Consider the following 26,176-nt stretch of genomic DNA (forward strand, 5'->3'; position numbering starts at 1 on the left):
ATTCCAAAAGGATCAGGATTATTTCAGATATTTCAATTGATTAAAAAAATCATGTTAATGGTATAAATGTTAGCTGGAGCGAATTTCATTTTTAAAATTTTCCCTGTTCTAATAGTGATGAAAATATGTGTTTAAAGATCAAACTTCTTCTTTTAAGTCAGTCCCTCAATGCTGAGGACTGTGACCACCATGAACACTTCTGATTAGTCGTAGACTAGTAGTTAGATCAAACTAAAGCATCTTAAATATTATACAGATCCGATTACGGTGAGAGCCTTCGCAATGTAACCAAAATATTAAAAAAAGTTATTTTAATGATCAATTTAGACAATGTAAAAAAATTAATTGGTTATTAAACGGATATTTGAACATTTATTTACATTGATGAGAATAGTAAATTACTAAAAATATACATCGATACCATTTGATTAAGCTTTTTTCACTTGGAGAAGGGTTACTGTCTTTGTAAAATAATAAATATAACTCATAGTTTGTCAAAATGCTCACTGAGGATGCAAATAAAATTAAAGGAATTATTAAGAACCTAGTAAGATGTAATGAAATTTTACAAGTGGAAGAGATTTCGAATAAAATCACTCAAGAAAAACTCTAAAGGACTACCATTTCCGTACATTAAAGATGTAGTAGTAGGATAGTGTCAAGGATCAAAGAAATATGGTAAATTGTGTTGATTCCAACTATAAGTCATACAAGAGTTAAGCAAATGTCAAAAGTTTACCACTTGAAATGAAAAAACTTAATATAATTAAATAACCTCTAAGTCAAATGAAATACTTTTCAAATGGAAAGCAAAGAGAGATAAATTAAAGAGAAACAATCGTAGAGGTACATATACCATAATTAAAAAAACTAGCATATGTTTACTTAGGCTATGTTGTACCCTATAGAAAAGGAACAGAAAAAACCATCAGTGGATATTTTCACAAGAAAAAATATCTCAAGAGCATCTCATAGCAATTAGGCGTGATAGAACTAATGCAAGTACAGGAAAACATGGCAGTGAAATAAGGTGCAAACTGTCATTTGCGTTAATGCAATAATTCAAATAATTGATTTATTTTGGCCTATTTGTGGTAAAAGTCTACGTGCACTGACTTGGTTTGCAATAAAAAGTTATCCTTCATGCAAAAACAGACCTTGACATATATTCACTACAAGTTTCAAGCTCCGGGTATTTCCCATAAAACTTTTTTTTTAAAATAACATCCAGTAATCCAAAGGAACAGCTATTTTGTCCATCTACAAAATGTCACGCTCGCTTCGATAACGGTTGAAAATATGAACATATGCGGGAAACAGCTGCTCGACGACTTAGGTTAGGCGCAAATGTCATCACCATTGAAGTACCTCGCATAAATCGTCTTCATTCAACCATTTGATTGATTGCCAAACAAAATTAACTGACCCACCAATAATGAAACTTAGGAAACTTATAATTTTATGCACAAGTTATGTTTTTATTTATCATTTACACCAAATATGTAGTTATTGATACTTTTGTATTGGTCTTAAATAGACTTTTTTTCTTAAATTTTCAATTTTTGGAGAAAAAATTAAAAAATCCTGTAAACACTTTTTTTTTTGAAATTTTCTTGATTCTTAATATTTTTTTAAAATATGCTAATATGTCCTTATGCCCATACTGATCATTGTGGTTTCGGATGTGACAGGGTTTAAAGAACACCCTGTACAATCCAAGAAGATAAATTTATTATCGTTTCCTTATCTGCACTCAGTGGCGCATAGAGCACTGCATTGGCACTTCAGTATCAAGATTATTTTTGTTTCATGGAAGATAAGATGATCAGTCTTATGCTTTAAGTACCAGACCAGGGTCCGTGAAATTTCACAGTGTTAAACCACCATTAAAAGAGATATTTCAAGTCGACCCTGCCAGGAGTCGAACCCAGGACTACAGAATGGTAGGCGAACGCACCAACCATTACACTACCCTATTCGATTTCCTTTTTCAGGATTTTAACCTGAGAGTAGCCATCGAGTCGAAAATGCTCAGCAAGGATTCTGGTTCTATTCCACACTCATGACTGTATTCTTCATTCATTCTTCTTTATAATTAGTATTATTACTGGTAAGAAAACCTGCTATGTACATTTCTATGTTAACTATTTCGGCAGCAAAACCTGCTAAAATATTAAAAAGTTTATTAATTAAAAATCTGTGAATATTCAAACTTGCTTGTCAGCTTATTAAGACTAGAATCACACATTCTTTAAGCGGGATTCTCATTTTTTTAGTGCAGTTATATTTAATTTTTCATTCTTTTCACAGATCTTTATGTACGCAGCAAAAATGCACATCAACAAGCTACAAGTCTTACAAAATAAAATGATACGCACCGCCCTCGAAGCGCCGCGCTGGACCAGAAATTCCCAAATACATCATGAATCCGACATACTAACCGTACCAAAGTATATAGTCTCATTATCGGAACTATTTTACAGCGAACTCGTCACTCACAAAAACCCAACCATCAACTGATTATCAACCTACGATGTAAACTCACGTCGCCAGTGTATCAGGCCTAAAGAAGTCTTAATTAGAGAACAGCCTCCTGCGACATCTTCGCAGTCGTAATACACCCCCCTTCCCCTACACAACTTGAAGGAGAAAGGGGTTATTGCGACCTGGTACTCTAGGAGCCATGAGTTCAAAGTCAAAGTAAACTTCCCACAGTAATAAGGGGATTTTTTTTAAAGGAATAACCCGCCAAGCCTCTATTTTGAGGCTTGTCAGCAGGTGGGATAGAGAGGATATGGAAGGAGGTAATGAAAAATACACCACAACACCCAGACCAATTGAAAAAAAAATCTTTCTTGGATTTTTTCTTGCAACTGGCGGGAATCGAACCCGCGATGCCAGTTTCACAGATAGCCGTCTAACCAACTGCGCCGTGGCGCCTGTCTTTTTCAATTTTCGTATTTTTAAATATGTAGGTATGCTTCCACCTTTAATTAGGTTGTATCCCAACTCAACTTAGGACTTATAATATGGAGTTCTACAAAATAAACACCAAATCAATCAATTAATATAGGACTTTTGGTTCCATGGAATTTGGGATAGATTGCTATTATAATATGATATGAGCAACTGGTGTCGTAGATATACGTATTACTGTTCTAACAAATAAATTAATGGGTTTTTAAAAAATAAGTCTTCATTTCCAGTCAAGTTTTTATTTAGAAAATATAATGTACAAAATTTGTCAATTTGCTCTATTTAGAATGCATTACATACTTATTAAAAATAAAATTTGTATTACCAAGTACATAATATCACACTGTAATGTTTGTAACATATAAAATAATAATTCTAAGATCACAAATAATTGTGCGTTATTTACAGCATTAAGTGAACACTTGCAGTTCTTTACCATGTAGCAAAAACAAATACATCAATCTATTATTCTGCAGAGTGTATCCGAGACTTATTCAATATCAGCACATCAGAGCAGACTTCAGCCACTGAAAATAAACAGATTAGTTTAGTTAAAAATAATTTGATAAAGTTATAAAACTTATATGCTGCTTCCTGTCTATTTTTATTATTCCTAAATGATTAGAACTAAGGAAGGATTTGGTGAGTACTACATGTTTTGAAAGACTCCGTTTTATCAAAATGTTCTGTAGGAAAAAAATAATACTAAACAATTGTATATTTCCTTTTGGGTCTTGATGTCTGTGAGTGAAAGTAGAATAGAGAAAAGGCATTTTTTACTTGAATAATGTGAAGGATTTCATAATTTTATCGATTTACATAAATATGTTGAAAATAAACAAATTCAATGCAATAAAATATAATGCAGTTACGTGTTTACTTTGGCTATATTGCGAAGCAAGTACTATAGAGAAATTAGTCCGGGGACGAGTCAAGTAAAGTTTAATCTGGAGAAGAAGTCTTGCAAGGTAGACTGACTTAATGATAGAAGAGACTGTGCCTCTCTTCAGGAGGCCTCCAGATTTGCAGAAGACAGAAGTAAATGGAGGTGGATAATCATATCGCTTTCCCGCTACTATTATGAGCATGACTAAGAAGAATGATAAAAAAAACTACAAAATATTCTTTAATGTTTTCAATCCATTCCTTTAAAATACATGTATTTGTTATATATTTAAAGTTTTTTGTATTTATACAATTGTAAGCAATAAGTGAGGCTGGAGAGCATAATATCTTACCTCAGAAAGTGACAGCTTAATGCTGCCATTTTGTTGTAAATCTTTTGATTGAAACATGGCTGTAAAAAAAAACAAACTTTCATTTATATCAGCCACATAAATACATTTCATAAAAAAAACACAATTCAAATGTACAATTATGATAAAGAACAAACAGAGCTTTAGTTTCTTAAATATTTTTATTGGGACCAGCAATAACAAAAAAAAAACAAAAATAATGTTTGAATTTATTGCAAAAGAGAGGGAAAACATTTTTGAGAAGGTAATATGGAGGTCTAGGCCTTTACAGGGCTTACAATCTGTCAGTGGCTGGTTTATGTGGCCACTTTACACATTGTTTAACATTCACCATTCTGCCTATGTTTAAACATCTACATTTTCTCGAATCTTCCATCAGTCGACTTTTGCGAATTAAAAGAGCTGAAACCTTTATTGATATGGGTGCGATTTATCTGGCTGAATCACTTCACCTCCGGGCAACGCAACCAGAAAACACTTAAATGTATAGTGGCATCATACGATACCGGGTATTTATATTTTTTTCGGAGTGTTATAAATGCATAATGGTATCATATGATCCCTGTGAGAACATTAAAAATATCAGCTACATGGCACTAATAGCAATATTTTTTGGAGGATATCATTCTAATTGACAGGTGTAACAGTTTTGCGTGTGTTCAGTTTCAGTGTACATTTATATTGAAATCTTTTATATTTTTAATGTATTTTTATTTTTATTAAGAAGGATATAAGTTGTACATTTAAAATAAATACTCAATATACAAACTAAGATTATGTTGAATTTATTGCCATTTTATTGTAACTTTTGTTACTTTTTAGATACAATATGTCAAGTTGGCGGCCTCCGTGGGGTAGTGGTCAAGACACTTGACTCACAGACGGAAGGTTCCGGGTTCGATTCCCGGCGAGAACACAAAAATTAAATATGATTTTTCTCAAGCCTGGGTGTTCTGTGATGTAATTAACCACCGTAATTGGGCTTCCTGGCCTATAGTGGTGCAAAATAAAATTTAAAAAAAGCCTACTAGTGTTAGTGGTTAAGCGCACTGTTTTGATCAGTCACTAGAAAATGATCGGAATTTGATTCAGTTGGAGATTTGGTGTTCAGTTTGTGTTTTGGTTTCGATTCATTTAATCAATTATTTACAATCTGTTAAATTCATTACCTTCAATTAGAAAACTAAAATGAATGGTCTTTTTTGTTGTGGGAACCGTGCAATCTAATCGCATTCCCCAAATAAAAGATAAGCTCTTTACAGTAAACTATTGCAAAGAGGATTCGCATAAAAATTGTCCATTGGGTGGACAACAAGGGCGTTCATACCTTATATACATGTGCTGGAGCTTAATCTAGTGATAATGTAAAGCGTTAGGTATGAAAGAGAAAAAAAACACTACCGTCCCTCACCCATATTCAATTCAGCAATACATGTGTGTGCACACTATCCACTTTGATTTAGAAATAAGAAATGGTATATAAGATTATTTTTCCATTTTCTAAATATCTGCCTGGTTGATGCTTGGCTCTGCTCGAAGCAAAAAACGTTATAAAATATGCTACTACTCAAGTTCAATTTGAGCTGATCTTATTGGGGATGCAGAGGTAAAAATTGTTAATTCATGTATGAAGAGGTTAAACTAACCAATGACATGTCATAAACCCTGTAAATGTCTAAACATCCATATTCCCTTTTAATAAATAAATTTAGATCTTCATAAATCCTTTGGGAGGAAGTCCAGTCTTTTTACAAACATTTAAATAAACTGAAAATATTGTTGACAAAAATAATATCTGATACAATTTTAAAAATTTAAACCACATAACTGCAATAATAGTTACACATTATTATTTCTTTTTCTTTGAGATCCGGCTCTGCATCATTAAGATTCTAAGTTATTTTATGGTTAAAATACATTTATTAACTTACCAAAAGCAACATGGAGATGTAAGATTGCTAAAACAAAGTCTCCAAATCTCAAAGTACCATCTTTTCTCATATATCGCAATACTAGTGTAGATAAGACATCAATGCTGACTTGGTAACCGAGTTCTAAAATAGCATCCCGCAATCTTTCAGCTCTTAAAACACCAGTTTTTTCTTTCGTATGGTTCTTGAAAGCTGTTTGCCAATGTTTCAAACTGCACATCAGATCTTTGAAGTCGACAAATTTTAATCTTCCACTTCCTGTACTCTGTAGAAACAGTCAAGGAAATCACAGGTATACCTAATTGAAGTAAAATTACAAAGATAATTTTTAGTTTTTTGGAGTCTTATACTTGTATGAATTATTTATTAACAAAAACCCTAAAAAATATAAGAAATACTGCATAATCTGCAAACTAGCATACAATAAACATAATAATATTTGGAGTTTGTCCAAATTTTTGTAGACAAGGACTGGATTCAACTCCCTGGGGAGCTGTTTATATTAACATTTTACAACAGAGATGAAGAACAGAAAATAACATTTTCAGGCGTTGCCAGTATGTAGGTGAAATAATTCAATTAGATGAATCTCACCCGCATAAATAAAGGTTTCAGCTCTTTAACTTCACAAACATTAACAGATGAAAGAATTGAAGGAATATAGATGTTCAAATATAGGGAGAATGGTGAATGTTACGCAGTGTGTAAAGTGGCCACTTAAACCAGCCATTGACAGGTCATAAGCCCTGTAGATGCCTAGACTTCCATATTACCTTTTCTTAAATGTTCTTCATCTCTGTTGTAAAATGTTAATAAACATAATAGTTAAAAATCGTGACTACTAAGGATCAAGGCTTTGAAAATATAAAAGGCGAAAAAGAATGACCGGAAAAGACAAGGAAAGAAGGCAGAAAATACAGGCTGAATTGATCATGGAGCTGATAGCCTATTATAGTTATGTTTTATTATCATTTTTAAGGTAAAACATTTAGTTGAAAAAAATAATATAAATCATATAAAACAATGGTGGCAGTGAAAGACACTACCTATCCAATTTTGCTTAAAACTGATTTTTTAAAAACCAACATTAAAGTAATTGGAAAAAGCTACTTTATTAAGTACTTAATAATATAAAAGTATACGCTTTAGGCTTCCGGTGAAGTTTAACATTGGAAAATTTGAATTGATTAAATGTAAATGTACATTATAACATCTTTCAATAGGTAGGTACATACTTGTCATGTCAATGCCAAAATTATGGATTTGCTAAAACATCATTTGGAGATATTGAGGTTTATTTATTGATTTAAGAACGTATTAAACTTTATATAAAATTCACATGGAGTTTTACTGCGAAACTCATTTAGGGACATGCATATTATCAACATCTAGTTTGAAGTAAGAACTGGGCCCATTTGGCAGTTAACAGGGTTAACTTCCATTGTTCATAAAGTAAAACTGAATTTTCCGTATGAAAAGTTGAATGTTTACTTAAATAAATTTTTAGACATAGTGAATTACAGAATAATTCAATTTTACTTTGAAGACAATTAAAGAAAACTTAGTTTTTTCTATTGTAATCGGGGCTTTGGTATTATAAATCTATTTATTTGTGATATAAAATATAATTAATAAATTGAAATGTTTAGTTTTTCACAGTTGAATATCTGATCTGGGTATGTAATTTTGTATGATTTTTTTTGAAGTTGCATACTATTTTTAAAGTTCGAGGTATACAGCCGTCATAAACGAAGATGCAGATTTTTGTCAAAAATCATAAAATGAGTTAAATGAAGTAATGTTGATGAGCAGTAAAAAAATACTTTGGTATAAAAAACGACATAATCTTTTTAAAGCAATAACACAATATCTCGAGATTTATGAGCAAAAACTCTGTGTGGATATAACACACAAAGGTTTTATGCTTTAGAAACAATTGAGATACAGTGTTTTTAAATTTACATAAGTTGATAAAAACTAAAAAGTGTCATATTTCAAAATAAGACACAATATTTCAGTAAATAACTGCCCTTTTCAAGTCAAAATTGCTCAAAATGCAGATTTACAACTTTGACACTGGCCCGACAATATATACCTAGATGTATGTAAGATGTCATCATCCTCCTTTTCCGCACCCAGTTATGCATAGGGCATTGCATTGGTAAATCAAATGTGGGGTAGTTTGATCATCTTTTACATGAAGGTAAGGTGCGCAAGTCCAACAACGATGAAATAATGCAGCTCAAAAAATAAATATTTCACATCCACCCTGCCAGGAATTGAACCCAGGATGTTTAACTGAGAGCAGCCACCGAGTTCAACACTCGTCCACGGTTCAAGTTCTTTTTCACACACAGAACTGTATTCTTCATCCACCTGGACACAGAAAATGTGATCTGTAATTGTTTTATAAATAAATATAAAGGATACATCTAGTGCTAGAACAACTTGTCTGCAAACTTCTATTGAAGCACAACTTTTTATGTAATCATTCGGTAAGCAAGCATCCAATAATTCTTGAAGTTCAAAAGCGTTGACTGTTCGGTGTTCATCTGCCAACTGCAAGAACACAGCCTCGTATTGGAGAAAGCTTTTTGTGTCCACTTGTAAGGGTGCTTTTATCACAGCAGACTTAAGAACTAGAGGGTTAATATCGAGTAGTCGGAGTTTTAACAACTCTGTGGAGTAGACACGGAGGGTGAACCCGGACTCTTCACCAGGCTCAAATGTTGTAGGCAGAATGACATAGGATCCGTCTTCCAACTGGCATCTATGACTCACTTGTCTGCTATTCGTGTATTGAGAGTTGGCAACCGATTTGTTTTTCTTAAAGTATGGCTTTTGAATTGTTTCTGTGCAATTTTTTGGTAATGAGTAGGCGCTGAATCCAATTACTTTGGGCTCCATAATGCTATGTTGATTTAGGGATATTACTACTTCTTCACTTTCAGTAAGAGTAAGCTGTATCTGTGGATTTATGTGGAAAGTATCTGAAAACAATATGATTGCATTATTAACAATTATAAAGTGTTCTACGTAAATCTTTAAACGGTTCAGTGATTTAAAAGTGTAGCCTAGTCTAAAACACTTTTCCAGGGTTCTGGTTATATTTCACCAATAGAAGTGTATTATTCATTCTACCCTGACATAATGATGCTAATTTTACAATGCCACGTGGATTTGTATGATAGGACAGTGTGAAAAAAACTTATTAGCTAAAAAAGCATCAGATATTATTTTTAGTATTCCCCTGATCTATATAAAAAACAAAACAAACCGTTTTCCCATACGGGTAGACAGAGAGAATAGAATGCCAGTGTCTTTGTATACAGGGCTTGTTTCCTCCACAATTTCTGATTTTGAAGTTGCCTAGTTTTAGTAATTACCATGTGATATGTACGTTGTTTGTAATGTCTTTTATGAAATAAAATTGTAAAAAAAGTGTACAATTAAATATTTTTAAAATATCTAATACACGTTTAAAAAGAATTTATTTGGTGAATTATCTTCACAGTTTCACTTAATAATACTGTGAAGCTTTTAACTTATTTCGGAGTACCGCTAGGTATTTTAAAAATGTGAAACAATTTCATAGTGATTGAATTGATGTCAAACTGTTATATTATATCAATTGAAAATATTCACCAGGGTTATTTCTACACCCTCCTGCGGAGACTCCTTTTCTCCACGCACCCTGGTACAACTTCAACTGCCACGTACTCTTATTCTGCAACGAGGGTTCATCTCTACTCGTATCTTTATCTAAGTGAACAACTTCCAGGTGAGTGAATGTCTTGATGAACTCTGCATATGGGATCCAGAATTCTCCGTCTATTTTGTAGTTAAGTCCGATCCTAGTTTTCTCGTCCTGGGACACATCATCCCATTCAATAGCTTTATTCGACCACTGACCGACATACTCCTCACCCGATCCTAGAGGGTTTCTTAATTTTATTAAGAAAATGCTTTCTCCATTGAACGTTTCTACCTGTAAAACAAAATGAAATGGAATCCTTTAGCTGTACAACCACTTCATAAGGCATTATTTAAAAAATAATTTAGCTACAGAACAGTAACTTATGATTTTACTTGAGTGGTGCAAAACAGTGCTTATTCGGTTGCATGTTATAATTCAGTTATCTAGTACGTTTAGAGACTTCGGTGGGACACATTTTTTGAAAACAGGTTGTTTTACATCATCATCATTCCCATTCCGCACCTGATGGCGCATTGGTACACCAATCGCAGTGTATCTCGAACATTTTTTAATTTTTTGTTTATATTTTTTACATGAAGGTAAGATGATTGGTCTTACGCTTCAGGTACCAGTCCGGGTACTATGAAATATTCTAGTGTAAAAACACCCTTTTAAATAAATATTTCAAGTCAACCCTCTCGGGAATCGAACCCGAGACCTCTTGCATGGTATGCAACTGACCACTACACCACGAGGCCGACAAGTTGTTTTACACACATATTTAAATCACATTTAATAATTAACATTTGCTTTATTAAGGTATAGACGAGGTATTTTACTAGTTCATTGTTTTTCATTTTCATTTAAAAATTAAGCATAAAAAAAGAGTATTCAAGTAACATAGTAAGTTAATTGTAAATCTTAATAATAATACCCAATAATTTGAAATATCTTGTAAGTCACATTCTATAATATACTCGTATGTAAGTCTCAAAGGAAGATTTTATTTGCTAAAAAGGCTTACAGGCTCCTAAAAAGGCTTACAGGCTTAAAGGCTCCTAATAAATACATTCTACAAAATGCCAACTTTTAAACGATTAGTTTGTTAGCGGAATGGTTTGAAATGTTCTAACAATATCTTTCTCCGCCAAATAGTTAAATCGGTCACTGAACTGAGCGGCTAGGCTGTTCATTAAATGCCGGTATTAAATTGAATGGCCATCTGTGATAACTAAGGCGTTTTCTTCCTTTTCCAGTTCTTTAATTTCACAATTCGGCAAATGATTTTTGGTGTTATTTACACTAAGCACGTGAAATAATGATTAAAATAAAGACAACGTATGCAAGAGATAATGTAGAACTTTTATGCCGTATGATAGAACGAAGCAATACAGACCACACAAGCAAATCATCAGATCATCACTAACTATCAACTATAATTTGCGAGCATCACCATAGATTAAACACAGCATCTCATGCGAAAGATAAAATCAGCTACAAGAGACATGACACATGACGATAAGTAAGAGTGTGTACAAAACAATAAAAAATGAGAACCGTGCCAAATAACCAAATTTACAATGACGCGTAACAGGAAATCCCAGGTAACTGGAGGCAATTGCAGGAATCTGCAATCTGCACGGATCAATGTAGAGATCTTCCATATTGACCTACTTCATTTGTTAGCCACGGTGGCGCTAGTTTTTTTTTTAGGGGAATTAGAGTTTAAGGGTATTATTAGTATTTAGGGGTATTAGAGGCTTTTACCAAAACATAACATCGGCCGAAAACAAGTTACATGCATTAACAAATTATAGTAAGTAACTACAAAACCAGAAAGGACTATGAATATAACAAAATGTACACAAACATAAAAATAATGCGAATATACAAGAAATACATAAAAATTAATGATGTTTGTAATATTTAGGTTTACCATAATTATGAATATCTAAACCGGGACAGACTTTTTTTTTGTCGCAATGTCGAAGTAATTAAAAAAAATTTAACCCTGAAAGATGCTTTTTTATAAAAAAATATAGATACACGGTATGGTAATTAAACAAAGCCAACATGAACATGATCACCATACCAAAGAAAAGGTAAAAATCAGACGGCTATTTAGTCAGTAAAAAAATATTACGATTTGAAAAAAAATTTATCAAACTTAAGGTTAAGACCTAATTATATGTTAAACGAACAACTTATAAATGAAATATTATTATTATTAGAGCACACATAAGAATATGTTCATGTATGTCCTATTAAGATGCAAAACAAGAAGAAAAAAAAAAGTTTTAAAGCAAGATTTATAACAATTTATACAATTTGTTTAGATTTACTAGACATGAAAATAGTATTTATGTAATTCTAGTCAGATACGTCAAAACAACGAATGCACATGACAAATATAAAGATCATTTATTCTTCATTCTGTATTTAACGCAAATCGACTTAATTTACTTATCGTTTTGTATTGTATTGCACCAATCGTAATTCTGGCTAAAATATATTTTTTTCAGTATTTTATATATATTTGTTTTATTTTCGCGTGGCCCAGACAAAATGCCAAATCGGCCAGGACTCCGGTACAAAATTAGAATAAAATTATTGTCTATGTTTTTATAAATGCATATTTTGTAATTTGTTTATAATGTTATTTTGGTATATTCGCGTTATTTTTAACTTTGTGAGCATTTTGTTATTTATTGTCTTTTCTGATTTTGTTGTAATTTGTAAATACATGCAACTTATTTTCGGCCGATATTATCATATTTTGGTAACAGGATTCAATAAAAAGAAAAACACAAAAACACAAAAAAATGTTTTTAGCCATTACTTTCATGTCTTGGTAGAAGCGAACATATCCTACAACTTACTGACAAATTGACCGTCGCGCATCGGCTCGAGGGAAGTTTGATCCTGCTCGGTTGGTTATGCAGACAAAGTGAATATTTGATATTAATAAAGCACAATCTACCTAACAGTCTATCTTCTCAACAATAAATAAATGATTCTGCATTCTGTTCAAAACTATGAAATAATGTTACATGTAAGTACTTCACAACACCCACAAAATTGAAATTGGATTATGATTCTTTAGTGCCATTTTGTCGGCATCGTGGTTTAATGGTCAGCGGGTTTCCCTACCGTGCGAGAGGTCTCGGGTTCGAATCCTAACATGGTTGATATGAAATATTTATTTTACAGGGTGTTTTCAAACCAGAATATTTCATAGTCCCTGGACTGGTACCTGAAGCGTAAGACTGATCATCATACCTTCGTTTAACAAACATGATCAAAATGTGTTTCTTTTTTGTGTGATACCGTGTGTGCACCGCCGAACAAATTCCAGGAACAAATCCAACACACACGGTATCACCCAAAAAATAAACATATTGAAAACAGTGGCCATAAAACCTTCGCACCTTTATATTATGATCGAAATACGCTGCGATTGGTGTACCAATGTAGTGCCCTATGCATCATTAGGTGTGGAAAAGGAATGATGATAATTAGCGCCATATTTTAAACAAGTTATGATTTATATTTTGTAATTTATGTACCTTCTATTTTACTTGGGACATAAAAATGGCTACCAAATAATTTATTGATTTTGATTTGTAATTATCGTAATATTGAAAATGGGTAACAAGTATCAAACTTTCCAAGGAACCACCTGACGTTGTCCATGCACCTTCAAATTCATTTTAATTTTCCACAGACCCCCAAAGTGGTTCCACGGATCTCTGAGGGTCCGTAGGAATCACTGATCTAGAGCGATCTGAACATAGCCTGTGTCATATTTTATGCCAGGGCTGGTATTCCAAACGCTCTCGCGGTCTTATTATCTAGTGTTTTTACATACAAAATACACGAGAAAAACTGTTTTCTCGTGGTGCGAGAGTGGTTCAGAATAGCTCCCCAGAGCGTTTACAAAATTTTCAAACGCTCAGGCACAAACTTTTCAATACGCATCAACACGATAAACTGCATATTCCATACAAAATAACTGACAATGGAATTAATCATTCCTTTTATCATTGTAAATCACATGCCCATTACCTCATGTTTGAAATTCTCATTTTAACATCTTTGGTACTTATTGTCTAATTTTAATCAATATTCAAGTTGGGTATTTCGGTACTTAAAATATTATTACTATTTGTTGCTATATTATTGTTGTTAACATACCTATATGTAAATATTTTTCTGTCCCGAAATGAGTTTGTTGTAACTCCTGGGAGTACAAAAAAAATTTTGTATGATTTAATAAATAAAAAAATAAAAAAATTAACAAAAAATAAATCTAGATAAGAAGGTACCTATTTAGATTATGACAGATTTGTGTCAAATGTATGACTCAATGATATAAATATTGTCACGAAATTCACAAAGATTGTACGAATTTTTTTTTTGGTTATAAATAAAAGCTATAATATGGCAACAATCTTGCAATTGTGATTGAAACGTATTTATTTTTTCTGTAGATATGAATTGAATTTTTCGATTTACTTTGGTTTGGTTACATTTACGAGCACCCACTGTTTATGCATGTATATATATGTATTATATATATATATTTTTTCTTATGTTAAAACTTTATTCAAGTAAATGGCTATTATTTCAAATTAATGATATTATTTTTCTCTATTTTCATACTTTTTAAAAATATATTTCAAACCATTTTATGTCGTTTTGTTGAGTTTTTTCTTTTCAATCTTCTTAATAACATGTTTTATTTTTCAAAGCATCAAAAACAAAATAATACACGTTAATCATTTTAATCACTAAGATAGACCGGATCTTATCTTGAGGTAGTAATTTTATTTTTTTTGTCCTAGCTTTAATTTTATTTAGTTATATTTTATTTTATTAGTGCCTGTATTTATTATAAGAAATTGTATTTACCATCGTTAGAATGGACTGCATAAGTCCGTCAAATAAATAAATAGCAAACAATAAATAAATATGTGTACAATATACTCTTTCATTTGATTCTTAATTAAAACTAATATCTGAGCACCCGATGACAAACTATTATTGAATGGATTATTGAGACAAAATATGATGAATACTTTGTTTACTCTTTATAAAGTATAAGTATTGTAATAACGTGTATTTTATTGAATAAAGACTATATACTAACTAATTTATAAAAAACAATTCAAATTAAATGATTTTCAAAGAGGACTAAACCAAGAATATATACTCGTAAAATGTTTGGCTTTAAATGAAGATTTTTGCACCGGTTCCCATAATGATCAGACTTAATAAAATAAATTAGGATCTGAATTATTTCAGTTTCAAATCAAAACTGACAGTTTTGATTTTCAAATTTTTTTGTAAAATTATCATATTTTTGTATACTATTCAATTCTGTATTTTATGTCTTTAGACATCTCAAATGAAAAATATGCTGTATTTTCTATTTTAAAAAAAGAAAATACTATCTACCTTAGAACAGATATTTACTATACCTAGTGAGAATAGACAGTGCCTAATAGGTTTGTTTATATTTTAATTTTGTTTACTTGTTTATTTTTTACCTTCTTCTCTGTTTTGCAAACAGATCATATAATACTATGCTTTACTTGTAATTAACGCCGATTTTTTCGGCACTGAATTGAACTATGTAAATTTGATTAATTTAAAATACCAAAAAATAATATTGTGTCGAAGAATGTATAATTTATTATTAATTTATCTTTCACATCCAATTTATTTACATAGCGGGTTTGTTTTTGGTCCCGATATGCGAGACATTATTATTGTTGCATATAAATTGAAGTGTTATGTATATGCACGGTATGCCTATACAGCTAGGGTTCAAAAATATAATAGGTATAATAATTTTATTAATATGAAAAGAATATGTACTTGGTAATAATGTTTTTCATACCTTTTCCGTAGCATATAATCTATAATTACATCCAACTTGTATTCCATTAGCTAGTTTTTCTTGCTGACTCCGCACCTGTAATTAGAATATGATTATAATATATTGTTTAGATCGTTCTACAATATTGTGTACTTACCTAACTATCAAGATATTGACATCAAATCGTTCCAATGATCATTAAAGTCATTGTAATCAGTTTAAATTATTTGAAGTGAAACAATAAATATAATTTTGTTAAACAATTAATAAAATTACATTGTTCAATGTGCAAGTCTTAATATCATAATATAATGATACTGAACTGCTGTTTATTAAATAAATTCATCTCTGCACTATTAAAATATTTAGAAATTTTATTTCAAAACATGCCTTGCTGACGCGAATAACATAAACTTTTCATAATAAATTGATTCTATATACCTTATATAATATTATATGTACAAACAAAACATCTGAACTATAGGCGCAAAAAATAAAATAATTAGAATTAAGAGGAAAAATAAATTCTTTAGAAAATAATTTAATTTTATCTCTGAAAGGTTAAATTATATTATTTTAAAATTGAGAACCTTTTTTTCTTTTCTTCTATAAACAGGTGATTTATTATACTATATATCTATTTCTTTTTTTAATGCACGAGTAAAACATGTAGGTAAAGTCGAGTTAAGGCTTTCGTTATGTACATACTCATTATAATATTTCATAAAACTACTGGTTCTTTAACTAACAGCATTTGTTTAATGGATGGTTATGGAGATGATTAGCAACAAATATATTATAGAACCGATACGGTCGTTGACCTCCTTAAAAAATACTTACACGAAATATACTTAATAGGTATCATGTGCCGAGCTAACATTATCTGAAATATTTGTGGATACCCCTCCTATACAAATCTTATTTATACGCTGCGCTGTTCAGCTGTCATTGGCCGTGCAGCAAATAACTACATAACTACTTTTACCATGCAGTTATTACACAAAGTGTTCACTTCTAATTTTGTGCATATATTTATAAAGTTTAATTCGGATCCAAAAAACTATTCTCAATTGGTGCCTAATAATATACATAATTAGGAAATAATACATACTACAAATGCCGATTAAAATATATAAAATGGATTTGGAAAAATTAATTGTGTTTTCAAAATCAATATGGATATTATAGAGAAATGTTTTCATACATGACTTTTAAAATAAATTGTAAAAACATATGTCTCTACATAAACGCAACATGTTTGGTCTTGATAATTGTGACATCTAATTGTGACGTATAAGGGGCGTGCCGCGTGGCCAATGCAATGGGCCGTTTTTACGGGGATTCAAAATTGCGTCGTAGTCGTAAAAAACATTTTTTTTTCTCGACAGTATTTTATAGACATTAATTTAAAATTGAAAAAAAATGTGACCTTTCCATATTTGCAAAAAATGCACCAATTTTCCTATCTAGTATTTTTTTGCTAAGCTAATGATGTAATGTAAGCTGATAATGATTTGAAAGATGTCTTTTTTTTGTGAAAAATAACATAGCCGTAACAGAAAATAACGGATTAGGTATTCATTTGATGCTATGTATTGATAATTCTTGGTGGAATTCCATTGTAATATTAATTTGTTGATTAAGAATATATGTAAGGTACTTACACTTTCACTTATTTATTTGACCAATTGGCGCTTTCACCCTCTAACGATCTTAATAATTTATACTATTTAGCAGTCTGAAGATGTCCGTAAAAGAGAGAAAGCGATAATTAAAAAAATACATAAATGGACATTCAACAAGTGTTTTTAATTTATAACTTATATTTCAACGTAAGTAAATATGTAATTATTATCTACTATATATTGCTTATACCTTTCCTGTTGTTAATTATCACGGCTTAATATAGGACAGGCTATAAAGTGAATGTTAGAAATTAGACTTCCATTTAGAGAAAAAGCGAAGTCACAAAATTAATTTTCATATGATTCAATAATAAAAATTATTATATAAAAAAAAACATTTATGAAGAAAAAATATTTCAAAATTCAAACTTAAGGTTAATACATCATCATTCCCTTTTCGCATCTAATGGTGCATAGGGCACTGCATTGGTACGCCAATCGCAGCGTACCTTGATCATTTTTGTTACATGACGGTAAGATGATCAGTCTTACACTTCCGGTACCAGTCCAGGGATGATGAAATGTCCTTTTATTTTTGATTATAAACTTAATGGCCAAGTTCTTTCGATTGTCACCTCTATAAGAGATCTTGGAGTGATCCTAGATAATAAACTAACTTTTCTGGAACACTTTGATAATATAGTAAACAGATCCTTAAAAATTTTAGGCTTTATTAATAGAACTACGTCTGATTTCCAAAGTATGCTTACACTTAAAACACTTTATTGCTCTTTAGTTCGCCCTATTCTTGAATATGCATCTGTAATCTGGTCCCCTCATTATGCTGTTCATATCAAGCGCCTTGAATCAGTTCAACATCGTTTTATAAGAAAAATTGCATGGAAGATGGGATTGGAAAGAGGAGACTATTCATATTCTGATATGGAGAGGTTTTTAAGCATATCAAGTCTTGAAAAACGCAGATGCATTGCAGATATAATCTGCATGTATAAAATTATGAACTGTCTCATTGATGCCCCTGAAATTTTGCAAAAGATTCTTTTTAACGTTCCCACCCGTAGACTAAGAAATAATGAAATGCTTTTCCTCGGTCACTACAGGACCAATTATGGTGCACAGTCGCCTTTGCCCAGAATGATCAGGCGGGTGAACGATCATCAAGATCTTGATTATTATGGTGTAAGGATGTCTTTCTTTACAAATCAGCTAAAGAATCTGTATAGTTAGCCTATGCTTTTTACTTAATCTAAAAAATCTATCATCTGTCTTTGCTGCTTATTTCTGTTCCTTATATTTTTTTATTCCTTTGTAAAAATTTCTTTTAATTGTAATGTTTATAATGGACTTTGTCCGTAAATAAATAAATAAATAAATAAATAAATAAATAGAGTGAAAACACGCTTTTAAATAAATATTTCATATCAACCATGTCGGGAATCGAACCCGAGACCTCTTGCATGGTAGGCAAACGCGCTGACCATTTTTATTTTTGTTTATGGGAGTTGCTTTATTATTTACCTTGCTTATAATATACAAGGATAAAAGTTAATTGTTCTGCAATTAAATTTCTTTCAATTTATCTAAACTGTCGGAATCAGGAGGGATATACTAATGTGTGCCAATCAAGAACTTCTCAGCATTTGCTCATGTAGAGAGAAAACAACTTAAAACTCTTCAGGAGAAGCCGGCCTGTTGGCAGTAGTCAACAGGCCTTCCTACCCACTAGTGGAGTGTTCGGCAATTTGTTCCCTACTTTGGTTTATTTTACCAATTGCCTGCACTATATTGACCATGTATGATACTAACTCTCGTGTGAGTTCTTTAAACGTTGACCATTACACCACGAGGCCGAGGTTTAAACGTATGTGTTAAAAATTTATAAATAATTTATATATATATATATATATATAAATATATAAACAGTGGCATAATTAGAGCACAGATAAGTGTGCAAAAAAAATACAGAAGGAATTGAATATATCCCATTTGCATCCATAGCAACCAAAAATACAGGTAATATGGTTTTTGGGTTACCTAGTAATTTTTGTGTCAATATCAACTCCTTAAAATATTTAGGTACTGAAATGACTAATGATAACAATTAAAGTACCGAGATTAGAGCACGGCTATCGGCAGCAAACAAATGTTATTATGGCTTGTTTAAACATCTGGGATCATAATTGCTCGCTAGAAAAACTGATACCATTATTTACAAAACTCTCATCAGACCGGCATATGGTGCCAAATGCTAGGTTCGACCAAAAGAGATGAAAACGCGGTACTAGTATTTGAAAGAAAATTATTAAGGAAGATATTTGGTGCTGTCAACCAAAACGGAACGTGGAGGAGACGGTTTGATTGTGAATTAGAGGCACTATATGGCGAATCCTATATTGAACTATTCATAAAAATGAGAAGATTACAATGGTTGGGCCATGTGCACAGAATGAAGGATAATCGTACACCCAAAAAAATATTTATGCCACTCAGAAGGCAGATGAAGTTGAGGCAGACCAAAATGAAGATGGCTGGATAATGTGGAATGTGACATTGCAATTGGCTTGACGAACTGGAGAAAAGCCGCAGGGTGCAGGGTTTGTTTGGTTGGTCCATCAGTTTTCTGGGTAGTAAATCCCTTAACATATCTACAACATAATAAAAGCGGAAAATTCTCAAGTTGATATTTTCATGTCTGTATCCAGGCGGATGAAGAATACAATTCCGTAAGTAAAATATAACAAGAGTCCTTTTGACTTGATTGCTACTCCCAGGTAAAAATACTGAAAAAGGAAATGGAATGGGGATAATTCAGCCACTTAATGTAGTGGTTGGTGCATCCGCCTACCATTTTTGAGGTCCAGGAGTTACTATTTTCAAAAAAAAATTGCGTTCTTATAATTAATCCGAATATTTCAATTTCAATGGGGGCCATTTTCAATGAGTTGTAAATAACTCACTACCAGAAAATTTGAGGGAGGCGTGAAATATCAATTTTGAAGGTGGTACAAAGTTAAAGTATTTAACTGTCCCTGGACTGGCACCTGAAGCGTGAGACTAATCACCTTACCTTCACGTAACAAAAGATCAAGGTACGCTGCATTAGATGTTTCAATGTAGTGTCCTATGCACCATATGGTGCGGAAAGGGGGGTATGATGATGATGATATTCTCATACTAACTTGCTTCATCGTAATCGGTCATTCGTCATTCATTTCACAGTGCGAACACACTACCTACCTACGGGAGTTTATTTATTCAATCTTTATTGGCATCCGGTATACAACAGGTTCGTCATACGCCTTCTGAAAGTACCTACCCACCTTCCTTGCGCATAAATTATGTTGCGTGGTTTTACTGGAGAACATACCTGCAGAGCATTTATTGCGGATGGTAAAAGTCGACTGTCTTACTACCTTTACCGCGCGTATGTAGGGTAGACTTGGACAAAGTGAATAACCCAGGTAATGTGAACAACCAGAGAAGTTCATTGATTTCTGGATCGCATATAAATTATGTGATAAACTTACATTTTAATAAATACGTATTGTATACCATTATTTTATTGCCCATGTTTGTCTTTACTATATAGTTTTATGTTATTTTTGTTCAGTTTCTTGTACATATGTTTCCTCATATAACTTTTGTAATTGGCTTAGGCCGTACATGCGAGTGCAATAAATAAATAAATATAATTTCAAACGGTATATTATACGTGTCATAGATACTGAAGCCCAAGTCAATATAAAGCATATAATAAAGAACTCACACGAGAGGTTGTATCATACATGATAAATACAGCGCAGGAAATTGGTAAAATAAACCAAAGTAGGGAACAAAATGCCGAACACTCCTCTAGTGGAACGGAAGGCCTGTTGACTACTGCCAACAGGCCGGCTTCTCCTGAAGAGTTTTAAGTAGTTTCCTCTCCACGTGAGCAAATGCTGAGAAGTTCCTGATTAGCCCACATTAATACATCCCTCCTGATCCCAATAGTTTAGATAAATTTTAAGACATTTAATTGCTAAAAATTCCACTTTTTGAAATATAAACCTTGTATATTACAAGCAAGGTAAATAATAAATCAACTCCCATACAAAAAAAAAAAAAAAAATTGAAAGCATAAAAAAAATAGATTTGTATTTTTTTTTCTGGGTTTTGCGTAATGATCGAATAACCATACTATATCATAGATAATTTATTTTTCAATTGGTCACACAGGTAACCGTATTTTTTTTTACGCCCCAAGAGGTCAAACTTACAAAAAAATAAGAAAACCTAAGCCATTTTTTTTCTAAAAAAACAAAAAATTCCTGCTACACAAAATTGGCACCTGGTTTTTTTATTCGATAGCACATCTCTCCAATACTACTATCCAAAAGACAAGTTGAGAAAATTCCTTGATCTGCAATCTTACCACCAAAAAGAGTGTTATTTTCTTAAAATTAAAAAAAATGTCGAAAAACTCGAAAACTATGAAACTTTTACAAAACAACATATTTGATTTTCGGAACCATCATGATGTCCCTAATCCGTAGGTATAAGGCTATACATTCGTTACGCCACACCCTGTATATTTATTTCGAATTGTCATGTTTTGCAGCCTTCCACGATGTCCGATTATACTGCCTAAGCCTTGAAGTAACTGATAAAAATTCGTTTTGATTTTTTTTTGCTTTTTTAACACATATTCAATATATCACATATTTATGAAGCAATCAAGCCATTTCCGCTTTTTAAATATGAGATATTATTTTATATAAAAAAAAGATTTCCTGGCTTCGAAACATCCGTGCATGGATTAGGATTAGAACTTAGGGCATCTATAAGAAAGAAACAGTACCTAACAGATGATGTTATAGTAAAATCAAACATTCGTAAATATTTTTACAAAAAAACAATGAAAAACTAGATATAATAAAAAAAAGGGGTGATATTATTTTTTTCAAATATTTTTCTCATTTTGCCCGGGTTTTTCTACGTAGGCAGATACGTTTGTGAAAAGGAGAATACATTCTTTGAACAGATAATATGTTGTGATGTGACAATGCATTGGAAAACTAAGAACTGGAAATATTGAATGGTGAATGCCGACTAGTGAGTAAAATTACAATTTTGCCTCATTTGCATAAGAGTATCTGGACAATTAACACTTTGAGCACCGGCCGAATACACATAGAATTTACCCTGTGCCCGGCCCATTTTTGGAAATTTCATGCTTTGTGAAGGGTTTCTTAAAAGTGTCATAATTATGAAAATACTGGGTTAAATCAATTCAAACCTCTCATATTTAATTGAATAAGTCATTTGTGTATGATAGTTTTGCCAACATTGGCCTTTATGGAAAATCACATTGCGCATTGGAATGTTCGCACATGAACACGGCCTCACTCCTTTTTTTGTGTTTTGTATCCCGGAGCCGTGTAAACACGTGATTATAATAACCATGCGTTGTGTCCCAGTCCCGTGTTTTCACGTGGTTTACCAGCTGTGAAAAAGTACTAATAAAAGACACTAGATGTCAAAAAAGACACCTTTTTAGACAGCTGGTAAACCAAGTGAAAACACGGGACCGGGATACAACGTATGGTTATATAATCACGTGTTTACACGGCTCCGGGATACAAAGTGTTGATAGCTGTTGCCACTTTAAGAGAACAGAGAGCAGTAAAGGTGTTCGCAATCATAAATATTAATAAAAATAAATGATTTTTTTATCACCACAACAGGCCAGCGTGTTATCAATAAATGTGGTGATCTCATCACACAGCATCAAGGCCTAATAAAAATTTCATAAAATTATTGTCATTTGTCTTTACCGGAAATCGATGCAATAACCTTTGTTTTAAAAATTAATCACTCTTATTAATAAAGATGAAATGGGGGGTTAAATAGGAACTAATGTACATTCACGGAGACTGGACCTCTGTGCACGTGCATCTCGTCCTCCACTTGTCTGTATTCTCTGCAGCCCTCTTCGGCTCGACACATGAGTTTTACTATATTATTTGAATCGGGTTGTGGTTCCGTAGCTAGTGTTGCAGGCTCACGGATCAGAGGTCCGAGGTTCGAACCCAACTCTACCCCAACTTGATTTCCATTTTCTGATAGTGAGTTATTTACAACCCAATAAATATGATAAATATGTAAATATGCAAATATCGAAACTATTAAGATATCTTTAGTTGGCCTGTGTTCGGATAGATGAAGAATACAGTTTTCTATGTGAAATAGAACTATAGTCCTGAACGAGCGTTTTCGACTCAATGGCTACTCTGAGGTAAAAAACCTCGAAAAGGAAATCGAGTGGAAATAAGTCCGTTTCGTTGTGTAGTGGCTGGCGCGCTTTCAAATTTGATTCCGAACGCTCTCGCGGCCGTTGAAAACACTTTTTTCTTGCGTATTTTGGACGTAAACCCGCGAGATAAAAGCATTTTCTATGGCCGCGAGAGCTTTTGGAATAGCAGCTTGGTAAGGCTAACATTAAATGTTTGTTCAGAAGTGTTTTTTAAAAAATATTGAAAATTGTTTACAGAATTTTTAACACTTTAATTTATCAAATATCCAAAATTACTTTATATATCTTATTCTAGTTACGCTATGCCTCTTCAAAAAAGACTTAGCTATTGGAGAGGGACTTGGGGATTTATTATAAATTTAAACTGCAATGTTTAATTGTCCCTGAACTGGCACCTGAAGCGTGAGACTGATCACCTTATCTTTATGTAACAGATGATCCAGATACGATGCATTTGGTGTACCAACGCAGTGCCCTATGCACCTTTGAATGCGGATATGATGATATCTTAATGCAGACATAATTACAATGAAATATGCACATCTACAACAAATACTTAAAGATGGACTTGTAAAAAGTCAGAATAATCGGCGCGCGTGCATGAGAATATGTATGAATGTAAAAGAAGCGAGGTCTGTATACAAAGACAGTAATATGGCGTTTTATCTTCTCTGCCTACCCCTGTAGGGTAACGGCGTGTTGGTTTGTTTGTTTTTTTTTTGGTTTGGTCATCAGATGACCGAAGTCCTGTAAATGCTTACTGACAGAAATGTTAAAATTATTATGTGAAATTTGTTTTTAAACTTAATATCTTTATTAAATTCGTTTGATAATCTCTACAGTGTCGGAAGCGCTACTTCAATATTTCTTCTGTAAATTTGATCACCTTTGTACGATCATAATAATGAAATATCACATAAACCGAATACCGATAAAAATATGTGGGACGGATTGAGAAAAATGAATCGTAATTTCAAAATATATGTGGACATTGTGGAGGAATGTTATAATTTTTCAAATTAAGTTGTTAATTTTTAATTTTTAAAATATTTTTTAAAAATAAATTTGCACCACAACAGGCCAGGAGGCCCGAAATAAATTACAGGCTTGAGAAAAATCACATTTAATTTTTGTGTTCTCACCGGGAATCGAACCCGGAACCTTCCGTGTATGAGTCAAGCGTCTTAACCACTACACCATGGAGGCCGCCATTGGCATTGGCATTGACAATTGTGACGCCAAGGTTCGTAACTTATTATTTATTTTTATATTTTTTTATTTATTATATATATACGGCCTAAGCCAATTACAACAGTTACATGAAGAAACATAAATGCAAGAAACTGAACAAAAAGAACATAAAACTATTTAGCAAAGACAAAAAAGGGCAAAACAATAAGTGTATACAATATATTCAAAATATTATGTTCTATTTAAATTTAAACGGTCTCAAAGTTCTTTTTTTTTCCCCAATCGCGACGTATTAGGGGCGTGGTCAATGCAATAAACCATTTTAAGGGGAATTTAAAACTATAATCAAAAAATATTTTTTTTAGTAGACAGTATTTTAAAAACACTTATTAATTTAGAATTGTAACAAAAAAGTCCCTGTTAATGAAGCCCCTGTCGGTTTATAAATGAATTAATTAAAGAAAATCTTACCGACTGTGTGGGGTTCTGGACAGTACACGTTATAATGCTGGTCATCTCCAAAAAACTATTCAGGAGTTTGTTTCCAATAGCGTTCTCTTGGCGAAGTGGAATACTTTCAGTGATCCCTCCTGTTAGATCAGCTAAACCGTCTAACAAGGTTCCATACTTCAAAGCCTCGTAAGACCCGTGCAACCTGGGGAAAACGTATAAATTAATTTAATTTTATGGTATTTTAATACATATGCTAATATTGAAATTCAACATAGTTATGAAGAAAGCCATAGAAAAGTGAAACTGAGATAATAGAACTTTTGCGAAAAGGGGGAATAATCAAATCTACACAACAGTTTGAAGGTTTTTTACTTTGACAAATAATAAATATTGCATACATTCGTTTTTTTATTCTACAAAAAAATCATATATTTGACCAGTTTTAATGATTTTTCAAGTCAGGCTGACCATACATGCATTTTGCAGAAAACAGACAGATCTAATATGAAATGATAACTCATTCAAACTTTTAATGTACTCGTATGATGTGACATTCAGTAATAAAACATGATTTTTTATTACAGTTATTTTGAAATTTATAAATTTATAAAATGAAAATACTGTATTTATCCGCATTCATTTATTTAAGAAAACAAGATTTTCGGAGGCCTTCTCATCGGCATCTATACCTTAAGATTTTTCTTGTGCTCTGGGTGTTTTCTGGAAATTGAGAAATGCCGTTTTTGTGATGACTATTTTCAAAATGTGGTTATTATAGTTTTTTGTATGAAAACGGTCTGGCTGTTTTAAGCAAAACAAAGAATTGACCTTACTGCACCCAATATCGCCA

General features: G+C 32.2%; 1 protein-coding gene across 1 annotated transcript in view; it reads right to left on the reverse strand.

Moving 5' to 3' along the window:
- Nucleotides 1–3,199: 3,199 nt before the first annotated feature.
- Nucleotides 3,200–26,176, reverse strand: part of CalpC (calpain C) — a 107,372-nt gene continuing 84,395 nt past the window's right edge. The window contains exons 5-11 of the mRNA XM_088236484.1: nt 25,345–25,528; nt 15,763–15,837; nt 9,809–10,151; nt 8,594–9,153; nt 6,164–6,428; nt 4,215–4,273; nt 3,200–3,503 (exon numbers count right to left, since the gene is read on the reverse strand). Coding sequence (XP_088092610.1) covers nt 3,477–3,503; nt 4,215–4,273; nt 6,164–6,428; nt 8,594–9,153; nt 9,809–10,151; nt 15,763–15,837; nt 25,345–25,528 — 1,513 coding nt within the window. The 3' untranslated portion in view covers nt 3,200–3,476. The remainder of the gene's footprint in view (nt 3,504–4,214; nt 4,274–6,163; nt 6,429–8,593; nt 9,154–9,808; nt 10,152–15,762; nt 15,838–25,344; nt 25,529–26,176) is intronic.

The sequence above is a fragment of the Micrasema longulum genome, unplaced genomic scaffold (assembly GCF_059751315.1).
Source record: "Micrasema longulum isolate JH-2025_06_02 unplaced genomic scaffold, ASM5975131v1 h1tg000097l, whole genome shotgun sequence".
Classification (NCBI taxonomy): domain Eukaryota; kingdom Metazoa; phylum Arthropoda; class Insecta; order Trichoptera; family Brachycentridae; genus Micrasema; species Micrasema longulum.